General features: G+C 43.0%; 1 protein-coding gene across 2 annotated transcripts in view; it reads left to right on the forward strand.

Moving 5' to 3' along the window:
* Positions 1-12,102, forward strand: part of slc9a7 (solute carrier family 9 member 7) — a 168,029-nt gene that overhangs the window by 93,064 nt on the left and 62,863 nt on the right. For both annotated transcript variants that reach the window (XM_072262709.1, XM_072262710.1), the window contains exons 4-7: positions 975-1,051; positions 7,767-7,879; positions 10,617-10,722; positions 11,960-12,101. In XM_072262709.1, coding sequence (XP_072118810.1) covers positions 975-1,051; positions 7,767-7,879; positions 10,617-10,722; positions 11,960-12,101 — 438 coding nt within the window. The remainder of the gene's footprint in view (positions 1-974; positions 1,052-7,766; positions 7,880-10,616; positions 10,723-11,959; position 12,102) is intronic.

The following is a 12,102-nucleotide window of genomic DNA, read 5'->3' on the forward strand; positions in this document are numbered from 1 at the left end:
AAAAGACCATTACATCATTCTCACAAAAAAAACAGATCTCCTTGAGCATGTAACAGAGTAAGGAAGTTCCTCCTCATGTTACCCCTAAACTTCTGCCCTTTAACTCTCAACTCATGTCCTCTTGTGTGAATCTTCCCCACTCTCAATGGAAAAAGCCTATCCACGTCAACTCTATCAATCCCCTTCAGAATTTTAAAGTAGAATAAAAAAAAACTGAGTTAGTGATGGGAGTTGTGTACGTTGGTTCAAGAATAGAATGGTTGAAGGGAAGTAGTGTTGGAAATCACTTTTTTTAAAAATACTTTTTATAAGATTTATACTTTATAACAAGCTCGTATTTTTCACACTCACTGGCAGAAAGTGGTATAGCAGCTAAACTAATGGTTTATCACATTTCTGATTTTTCGTTGGCTAAGTATTAGCACATTACCCATGTGATGTAATTGTTTTAATTATGTAGCCTATTAAATAGTTTATTCTTATCTAATGAATGTCTTATCTTTTTATAGATTTTTCAGAGGTGCCATCTTGGCTTCTTTATTCCTTTGTCCCATCTCAGCACATTTCTCATTTCTTTATTTAGTCTGTTTAGTTTGTTTGTACTCTTAAAAACATGTGGCACCACTTGCACACTGGGTTGTGCTGTTTGTGCACACAAATGACGTATTTCACTGTATCTTTCGATGTACATCTGATAAATCTCGAACCTGGTTGTGAGGATCTAATATCTTCTGTATCTAAATCACAAAATCTGTTGGGAAAGAAAAGCCAATTAATTGCATCTGCTTCTAGAGCTTTTATTTGTGCTTTGAAATTTGCTTCTATTTGCTCGATGATCTATTCTTTTTTCGTATGAGGGTGGTGGATAAAGTTGATGGAACCTGGATAACCTGGTGCCAGAACAGACATAATGAGTCATATTGTGGATTCTTGTATGACTGGCTGCCTTTTACAGTATAGTTTCTATGTTGCAGAGACATTTCTTCAGGAATCTGGGCTCCATCCTGGCATACGCATTTATTGGAACTGCGGTGTCCTGTTTTGTCATAGGGTGAGTATCTCTGAAATGCGTTTCTCCTCACTTGGCCAGCGGTCACGCTTGTTAAATTAGGGGCTGCTGAAGCTCTCCAGTTGGAATTGAGGTTATTTTTGAATTATTAGATTTAATAGCAATCTCTCTAACTTCAGAAACCTGGATCTGGCTAGCCGGCTCTTCTTCTGTGACCTAGGACTTCACTTCATGTGCCCATTTTAGTCCAGTGTGCCATGAGTCAGTCTCAGATTTGCAACTGATCAAGCAGTTTTTCCCTTTTGTGGAAGGAAGTTCCAAATTTCTTCCACGCTTTTGAGTGGCTTCAATCTCCACAATGTCCTTTAAGCCGTAATCACTGTCAGTGAGCAGTACAGCACAAATACAGGCCTTTTGGCGGGTGCCGAACATGTCGTCCGCCATCTAGTCCCAGTTTCTTGTGTTTGGCCCATATTCCTCTAAACCAGGGGTTCCCAACTTTTTTTATGCCTTGGACTAATACCATTAGCAAGGTGTCCGTGGATCCCAGCTGGGGAATCCCTGCTCTAAACACTGCCCTTGCACCCACCTATCCAAGTGCTTCTTAAATGATACCTTCTCAACAGCTCCTTCTGGCAGCTCGTTTCAGGTGCTCACCATCCTCCACGTTCTTAAAGCAAGTTGCCTCTCAAGTCGCTTTTGTATATTCCACTCTCGCCCCTAGTTTTGGACTTCTCTACCCTGGGGAAAAGATTACGACCATCCACCTTTTCAACGCAACATGATTTTATAAACCTTGACAAGATCACTGCTCATTCTCTGACATTCCAGGGAATAAAGACCCAGCCTGGCCAACTTTTCCCTTTCACTTGGGCCGTCTTGTCCTGGGAAGATCCTCTAGCCCAGGAGTTCCTAACTTGGAGTCCACAGACCCCTCGGCTAATGGCATAAAAAAGGATGGGAACCTCTGTCATAAATGTCTGCTCTACTCTTCCCATTTGAATAAAACAGTACACCATGCCCATCAAAAGATGAACTAAACCTATAGCATCATCGATTCATCAGGCTTTAAAATGCAGCGCTTGTCTGTTAATGACTGGATTCTTTCTTAGTTCCAGGCCCTCAGTATTCTTTGACAAAGTCACCAATGGAATTCGGGCTTTCTGTCCAAGCTCTGCACTCGCTAGGTCTCTAAGTCCAGAGAGATTTAGTTCCTCTGCTGTGGCAAAACGTTTTCCCGTGGTTAGGAGTCCTGCTCCCATCACACGTTCGTCACTAGCAGTGAAGTGCAGGAGTTGGTTGTAAGGTTTTGTTTCCAAATGTCTGTGTAGTGGTGATGGTTTGAGTTGTTATTGCATTGCATTGCACTGCATTCCAGATTAAACAGTAACTCCAGACCCAGTGTTGTGCCATTGACGTGTTCTTATCTCCGTTCCCATGAGGTGGACACTGTTTGCTTCAAGGAGGGCCCTTTTGCTCTTGCCCTTTGCTAGGCACATTGAAATGTTCAGGATGAGAGGAGAATAAATTAGGTGCAGACTTTGCAGATGAAGCTGTTTTTCTAATTAATTTCTTTTCTCCAGAGCTTTAAAGCGAATTTATAATGCACACTATTTTCTCCTGGTGTTAGTATCTGTTCGACTTGGGACTGCTGAATGTCTATTTAAGATGTACAAGTGAAAGTTTAATTTTATTAATGCAGATGAATCTGTTCTTCTGCACAAAATATGATGCTTTTAATCTCAAGTTTATTAAATCTATTAGCAATGAAGAATTGAGCCACAATTACTAAGTACCAAAGAAGGCAGTAAGCAAGTAATTACAAAGATTCTACCAGAATTATTGGTGTGCTGTGAAACACCAGGGCTCTATTTTCTAAATCAGAAAACTTGGGGAATATTCTTCTCAAAGTCTTTACCCTTTCAAGCCCTGATAGAACTTTAGGAAGAGATGACAACGACTTGTGTGTAAAATTCAGAATTGGGGCTAATTGTTGAAGGATTGGAACTGTAACTCGCTGTAGGGAGCTGCATAGTTTGGTAAGGCAGCAGGGAGGCTGATGCGGACCTTAAACAGCTTCATGTGGGTTGTGTCTGTGCTTCTTTTTAATGAATCTGTACATGGAAGAACCGTGTGCATTTTCCTGTGGCTACAAAATATTCCCCCAATATGATGAGTCTATGTACACATACTGCTTAAAGCTCTCAAATACTACTTCAAGAAGTTTGAACATTACAGCTATACTGATTTGCAGAACTGATGTGAAAACTATGATTAATCTTTTTGATTTCTAATGTAGTTGAACGTATAATATACATTCTGAAATGGATCTTCGACAATTTAATTGAAACCAGCTTTGCAACTTATCAGGAGTTGGACTGATCTGCACATTCCTTGAGTAATTTTATGTAATTCAGATTGATTAATTTATTTATCAAATGTACATCAAAACATTCAGTGAAATGCCTCATTTGCGTTAACAACCAATGCAACTTAATGATGTGCAGGTGGCAGCCCACAATGTATTGCTGCACATTCTATTGCCAACCTGACCCCTAACTTCCCGTACCCCTGTCCCTAAACCCTAGTTTAGTTGTCCCCAACCACCGGGCCGCAAACATGCGCTACCGGGCCGCGAGGAAACGATATGATTTGGCGATATGAAACGATATGAGTCAGCTGCACCTTTCCTCATTCCCTGTCATGCACTGTTGAACTTAAACACACCCCCCTCCCCCCCGGGGTTGGTCGGTCCACAAGAATATTGTCAATATTAAACTGGTCCGCAGTGCCGAGAAAGGTTGGGGACCCCTGCCCTAGTTAGTTACTACCTATTACACCACTGGTATTTAGGGCAGCCTTCTGTTTCTGTAACAGTTTTTTTTTTTGACCAGTTGGTGTTGTTAGCCCTTAGCTGAACCCCTGAACCTGGAGGACTAGTGGACCACTCTCAGTCTGGCCTCTGCCCTTTGACCTGTGTGGCATGGGTGACCCTACCAAGAGTCAAAGCACCGGGCTCTGACTCCAGCCAAGATAGCTGTCTGGGGTCACTGAGGAACGCAAGTCTCCAAATCCTATGATGAGGTTGTGGTCCCTAAGCCTTCTCTGACCCTTAACTCCCCTCTCTGTCCCCAAAACCATCCCTACGAACCTAAATGAAACAACCAAAAAAAAAATCTGAATTTGAGCCACAGCCTCGACAGAGACCACAGTTTGGCACCATCTTGACCGGATTACTGGGCCATAGGGTTATACAGCATGGAAACAGGCTGTTAGTCCCATCTCAGCCACGCTGACCAGCATATCTATGTGTACTGGTCCTATTTGTCTGCATTTGACCATTATTCCTCTAAACCAGGAGTTTCCAAGCTGTGGGGTCTGGGGACCCCTCCGTTAGTGGTAAGGCTCCATGGCACAAAAAAAAGAGGTTGGGAACCCCTGCTCTAAACCTTTCCTTTCCATGCACCAGTCCAAATGTCTTCAGATATTGTAACTGCAGCTCACTCCATCTACCCCCCTCCCTCTGTGGAGGGCAGGGGGAATGTTCCCCCTTGGGTCACTTTTGAATGTTTTCCCTCTCACCTTAAAGCTGCCCTCTGGTTTTGGACTCCCCTACCCTGGGGGAGAAAAGACTGCGATCCCGTGCCCCTCAGAACTTTCTCACTCTTAGCCTCTTTTTCTCCAGGAAATAGAGCCCCAGCCTATCCAACTTCTGCTTTAACTCAAACCCTCCAGACCTGGTAATATCCTTGCAAATCTTTGCTGCCCCCTTTCCAGTTTAGAGCTTAGAGGTAGCTATTTCCTTGACCTGATGCTACCACGCTCTGTAGACATGTGGCCAATCATGTAAACACCCAGGTTGGGCCCTAATGAGGGTTAGATGGACATTTCTGGGAATTCCACCCACATGTCTTCTGAGAAAGTGTTGGCCAAGCTGGGGCTTTTTTCCTTTGGAACAGGAAAATCTGCAGATGCTGGAAATCCAAAGACGGACGGACGGACGGACGGACGGACGGACACACACACACACACACACACACACACACACACACACACACACACACACACACACACACACACACACACACACACACACACACACACACTGCTGGAGGGGCCCAGCGGGCCGGGCAGCATTTATAGCAAGGAGACCTGATGAAGGGTCTCAGCCCAAAACGTCGACTGTGTACTCTTTTCCGTAGATGCTGTCTGGCCTGCTGAGTTCCTCCAGCGTTCTGTGTGTGTTGGGCATGTCACAAAGGTTTTTTTTTTACAGAGAGTGTTATGTGCATGGTATGTGCTGCCAGGAGTGGTGGTAGAGTTAATACATTAGGGATGTATATGAGACTCTGAGATAGGTGCATGGGTGATAGCGATAGGGAGGGCTATGTGAGAGGGAAGGGTTGGTCATTGTTACCTAACTTTTTTTTTGCCCAACACCCGCCCCCCCCCAAAAGCACCTTCATACTTGCCAAAGCTCACTTTAGGCACAGTACACTTTCTGGTGCCCCCATGGCGTAAAAACGTGCCTACCATATACTAACATGAGAAAAATAATTCTGCTTTAAATTTTTGTTTGTTTTTACAACTAGCTTACACAGTACCTGTATGTTGTACAGCAGCTTCGATATCAATGTGATCCTTGATCTTGATGATTTTTAGCAAGAGTTGAAATATCTGGTTCAAGTTGTGACAGCAAAAGCTTCAAGTCCCCGTGCGCAACAATGTCCAAGCAGTTTCTGTTTTTTTTTGTGGGTATGTGGTTCACGACATTGAAGCCTCTTTCAACAAGGTAGGAGGATGGAGATGCAATGAAGAACAGTTCGGCTTTTCTGCAAAGACCAGGAAGCTTCATATGACAGTGTAGCCACAAACCACAAAAGCCAACATTTTTTTGAAAAGCATTTTTGCTTCTTCATTCTGAATTTCAATAATTTCTCCCTGCAAGTTCTCTTCCACCTTGCAAAAAAAAAAAAAAATGGGCTAATGACCCAGTCTGGAATTTTTGGATCGTTCAAATCCTTGAATTGATTCTGAAAAGTTTTCTTCAGTGACTGCAGGTGTTGAACATACTTGAAAATCACTGTCTGTGAAAGAGAGTCCCATACCTTCCATGCAGGGAAACTGTGAGAACATTCTTTTCCCAGTGTTTTGCTTATATAGTTCCAATTTTCTGATGAAAGTTGACACTGCACTTTTTGCTTGGATTAAATTGAAATTCTAATCCTGCAGTTTCATACTTAGGATCTTCATTTTGTCAGACAGATTGGTGAGGTATGCCACATCTCCACATAGAAGTTCAATTTTGTTTTCCAAGCTCTTTGTTGACTTAGAGCAAACATTCAACCAAAGTGTCAGAAAAGATTAAAGAAACGTTTTAGGCAGCAGCCTTTAGACAGCCAACACACTTCAGTGTGAAGAAGCAAGTGTTCAAACTCTTCATCATTATCTTGGCATAACTGGCGAAGTATTCTGCTATTTAATGAATGAGCTTTAATTTTGTTGATAGCAGATTTTACAAGAATCATGCTTGATAAAAGTCATAGGCTCAGGGTTTTGGCTGCGAGATGTTGACAATGAATTACACTATGGATTGCAAACAGACTTGGAATTTTTTTTTTCATAATTTCATGAAACCAGCATGGTGACCTGTCATATACGGTGCTCCATCTGTTGCACAGGAGATCATGTTCCTAATTGGAATACTTTTATCCTCAATATACATTTTGAGCTCGTCGTAGATTGATTCTCCATTTGATATTTTACAAAAGAAAATCTTTTCATAAATTTTTCCTTTTTTGATAAACCATAAATGCTGTAGATGTCTCGTACAGTTGACATCCAGTTGTATCCCAAATTCTGTTTTTTGTAGCTCTGTCCATAGTTGATACTCAGTGTCTTCACTCTTTTCAACAATGCGATGAGCTATAGAGTTATTACTCAGAAGAATTGATTTTAAAATACTGACATCCATTTTGAGAACAGTGGTGAGCATTTCTGATACAGCAGACATTATTAATCTTTCACCAATTGTATGAGATTTTCCACACTTTGCTATCATTTTGGAAATGTCATCAAACCACTATCAAGATAATTTTTAGCCTGCCTGGCAAATGACTCAAATGTGTAATGCCTTTCAAATGCTTCTCTCGTCTTCTGGACCTACCTTAAGTAGCCTCTTCGGTGTGTCTTTTACGGAAGTGTTCCTGTAATCTTGATGGTTTCATGGCTTCTTTAGACATTAGAGTATTACAAATAAGGCACATGGGACATCGCTGATTTGACGGGAATGGAATAAAACTGTACTCCAGGTATCAACATTGTATTAACACACTTTCTGTAGTTAGCAGGATTAGAATTCAAGACTTCACCACCTTCAGACTCGTAGAGATTGCACTGTACATATTTATCCATCATTAATGGGGCTAAATTAAAATGAAAAATTAACACAAACTGGGAATGCCTGTCGGATGTTGATGGCAGTGAGTTGCCACAGTCGGTCAGGTCTCGTGTCTCAAGTTAGGGTGCCACTTACACTGACCCTCCCCTCTGACAACTTCTATTTCCCCTAATGCCCCCTTAGGACATGTAACCGTCCCGTTGGGAATCACTGGGCTGGAGTGACCTTGGAATAGGTTGAAAGGTCAGCATGTTATTGTAGGCTGAAGGACCTGTATTATGTTGTACTGTTCTATGTTGTGTAGTAGTTTTGTAGTTTATTTTTAAAGATTAAAAGAAATTCATGTTCTACTTACAGAAACTTCATGTACGGCATTGTGAAGCTGATGTATGCAGTGGGGCAGCTTGAAGATGGGTTTTATTACACTGACTGCCTATTCTTTGGTGCTATAATTTCTGCAACTGATCCTGGTATGTAACAATGCAAGAGATTATTAACGGTATGAATACAAGTTGAAGTTGGAAGTAAATGCACAACTCAGAAAGGTTCAGCAGGTTAGTCGAGCTGTAGGTGGATGGGGATGGCATGGGGGCGGTGAGGAAGACGGTGTTTGTATTTACATAAATCACTTCCTTCGGAAGGCTTTGAACCAGTATGGGAGGGAGGGAGGGGTGGGTGCAGGGAAGGATGGAGGGGAACCATGGGGAGGGGATGGAACGGCCCTGTTGAACTGAGAAGAGGAGAAGCCTCCCTTGAACAAAAAGGAAGACTTGTTGAGGGCAAGAATTGACAGTGTCTGAACAAATGCACCAGAGACTAGCCAGAATTCAGTGAAAATGGAATGGAGTGCCTGTGGGAAGGAGGGTGGAAAGTGCGAGTCAGCACAACTGTGGAGATTGAGCTTGTGGTAGATACTGACCTGAGAAAGAAAGCGAGCAAGCTTGCGAATAAGAGGAGACCGAGATGAACTAGGTGAAAGAAGGTTAGAACTTGGAAAGAAAACTGGGCGACACAGTAGAATAGCAGTTAGCATGGCGTTGTTACAGCGTCAGTGATCAGGGTTCAATTCCCACAACTGTCTGTAAGGAGTTCTCCCTATACCGCATGTGTTTTCCCTGGGTGCTCCAGTCAGTCGGCTAATTGGGTGACGTGGGCTCACTGGACCGGAAGGGCCTGTTTTTGTGCTGTACCTCCAAGTAAAAAATCAAAATAAATAAATGTTCCATTTTGGGCCAGTGGCATCAGTACATTGACCCTGCAACAAAAATTTTCCTTTTTCACCCTCACAGCCTGGGGTCAAACACCAGATTAAGCATGAATTCATTATTTGTACTTCCAATCTGCTACTCTTATCACTGCTTAAAGAGCAATCACTCTATCAAAAATGGTAGAGATTGCTCTGTTAACAAGATAAAAACTTGATTTAAATACGCTCTGATTGCTTTCTTTAATCATCATCATTTGCGTTAGACCTTTTAACCTGATATGTAAATGATGGGAGGGGAATGGCACTAGGCAACAGAGATACCAAGGCAGATGGCTTGATGGTCAGTTGAAAGAGGGTGAGATGCTTAGGAAAGAATGCCAGAGTTTAGCATTAAGACAATTGAATATGTATCTGCTAGTGAGATTATGTAAAGGAGCTGAAGATGTTTATTTAGACAAGTGGGAGAGTTCTTCAGCATAAACTCAAGAGATACTGCAAGGATAATATCCTTAACAGTGGTGCTGAGCAGAGAGATCTTGGGGATCCAAGTTCATAGGTCCCTGAAAGTGGCTACACAGGCTGATGCAGTGGTCAAGAAGGCATATGGCATGCTTATCTTTATTAGTTGAGGCATTGATTTCAAAAGCAGGAAGCTATGTTGCAGCTTTATAAAACTCTAGTTAGACTGCATCTGGAGTGGAAAGAGAAATAAAACTGAATTACAACTGAGGGTGTACCTCCTTCCTGAAGGTATCATTGAGAAGAGGGCATGCCCTGTGTGGTGGGGGTCCTTAATGATGGACACTGCCTTTTTGGGGCATTGGTCCTGATACTACGGAGGCTCGTGCTGACTAATTTTACAACTCTCTGCAGCTTACTTCAATCCTGTGCTGTGGCCACACCACCCCATACCAGTCAGTGGTGCAGCCAGTTAGAATGCTCTCTGCGGTACATCTGTAGACATTATGCGACGACTCTGGTGCCAAGCTGTATGGGTCCTAGAGCCCTTCCCTTGGACAACATCGGTGTCGTGGAGAGGGGAGACTTGCAGCATGGGCAACTGCTGGGCTTCCATACAACCTTGCCCAGGCCTGCGCCCTGGAGAGTGAAGACTTTCCAGGTGCAGATCCATGGTCTCGCAAGACTAACAGATGTAAGCAGAAGAGATTAGCTTAGTTGGCCATTTGATTATTAATTTAATGGGTTTGGTACCACATTGTGGGCTGATGAGCTTGTTCTTGTGCTGTAGTGTTCTGTTACGTGCTGGAACTCCAGAGTCACACACAAAACGCTGGAGGAACTCTGCAGGTCAGGCAGCATCTGTGGAAATGAATAGACAGTTGATGTTCTGGACTGGGACCCTTAATAAGTACTCAGGATCAGGACCCTCAGCCCAAAACGCTAACTGTTTAATCAACTCCATAGATACTGCCTGACCTGAGTTCCTCCAGAATTTTGTGCAAGTTAGTTCAGAAGTCTTTAAGATTTACAACGCTGGAGGTGAAAGCAGAGAGAAGGGAGGGTTATTTTTGTATAATCGATAAGCATGTTAACTCAGGAGTAATGCTGGCACAGGACGTCAGCAGGCTATGGAGTGAGTGAGGAAACAACTGCAGACATGTGAAAGCATCAAAGTTAGTAGAGGATGAGGGGAAAAAGCCAGCTGAGAGAGCATTGAAGTTAGTAGAGGATGAAGGGAAAAAGCCAGCCGAGAGAGCATCGAAGTTAATAGAGGATGAGGGGAAAAAGCCAGCTGACAGAGCATCGAAGTTAGCAGAGGATAAGGAGAAAAAGCCAGCTGAGAGAGCATTGGTTAGTAGAGGATAAGGAGAAAAAGCCTGTCAAGAGAGCACTGAAATAGCAAAAGTACAACAGCGATATCTCCCTCAATTCCCTCTTGAAGTTTACTGTTCAGCTTTTCACTTTATTTTCTAAAAATTTTAGAGAACCTCCTGGAACTGGAATGAAGGCATGAGTTCACCTTGTTCTGTTTTTTGCAGTCACTGTCCTTGCCATATTCAATGAGCTTCAAGTGGACGTAGACCTTTACGCCCTGCTGTTTGGAGAGAGCGTGTTGAATGACGCCGTCGCTATTGTGCTCTCGTCGTAAGTGGTGACATTTGCCCTGTGCTGCCGTTATTACCTGATCCGTGTCAGATTGTGTGCTGCGTTGAATGTGCACGTGAATTATTGAAGGAATACTAGTCTGTGTGGAAAAGGTGACATACCAGAGGACTCCTGTTTCTTCCTGGAACAGTGAACGACCAGGGAAATGCTGGCTCCCATGGGGTCAGTCAGATGCTGGTACCCAGGGGATCAATAAGTTATTGACTGGTACTTTGCTTGTAGCTATTAATATGTTGCCTGTGTTGTTAGTGAGTTACTAGCAAACAGTTGGAAGCCACAGTGTCAGTCAGTCACTGCATTGGTATCATTACCTGTGATAAAGTAACTTCTGATCATGTGCCTTCAAGTCAAGAAAGAACAAGGAACTCATCTTTCAAAATAACAAATACTGCTCTTGCAATGAGCAATGTTTCTGAGTGTCAGCAATTGGGAGCGTATCAAAATGTTGCAAATGTCCAGCTGGTTGGAGAAAGGAGCAGAGGCAAAGGTTTACCTACCAGACTGACCATGAGAACATTCATGAAGCTGAAATGTTAATTGTTTCTCTTCCAATGCTGAACATGTTCTGCTTTATTTCATGTTTGCAATGTGCATGCAGTCAGTGGACACTTTGTAAGGTACCTCCTGCACTTAATGAAGTGGCCACTTGTGTTTGTTCGTGGTCTTTTGTTGCTGTAGCCCATCCACTACAAGCTTTGAAGTGCTGTACATTCAGAGATGCTCTTCTGCACACCACTGTTGTAACGTGTGGTTATTGTTGCCTTCCTGTCAGCTCTAACCAGTCTGGTCATTCTCCTCTGACCTCTCCCATTAACAAGGTGCTTTTGCCCACAAAACATTGCCACTTAGTGAATGTTACTTGTTTTCCGTACCTTTCTCTGTAAACGCTAGAGACTGTTGTGCATGAAACTCTCGGGACTTAAGCAGTTTCTGAGATCCTCAAAACCATACCCCATCTGGCACCAGCAATCATTCCACGGTCAAAGTCACTTAGATCACATTTCTTCCCCATCCTGATGTCGGAACAACAACTGAACCTCTTGACCATGTCTGCATGCTTTTATGCATTGAGTTGCTGCCCCATGATTGGCCAATTAGATTAATGAGCAGGTGTACAGATATACCTAATAAAGTGACCACTGAATGTATAGCTTTGATTTTGTAGATTGAAAGCATGTTTACTTAGTGGTCTCAATATTTTTTTTGTCTTACTAAGGTCAATTGTGGCGTACCAGCCAGCAGGTGAGAACAGCCACACTTTCGATGCTGCTGCCTTCTTCAAGTGTGTGGGAGTCTTCCTTGGAATATTCAGTGGCTCTTTTGCCATGGGGGCAGTGACGGGAGTGCTTACTGCTCTGA

This window comes from Mobula birostris, chromosome 7 (assembly GCF_030028105.1).
Source record: "Mobula birostris isolate sMobBir1 chromosome 7, sMobBir1.hap1, whole genome shotgun sequence".
Lineage (NCBI taxonomy): Eukaryota > Metazoa > Chordata > Chondrichthyes > Myliobatiformes > Myliobatidae > Mobula > Mobula birostris.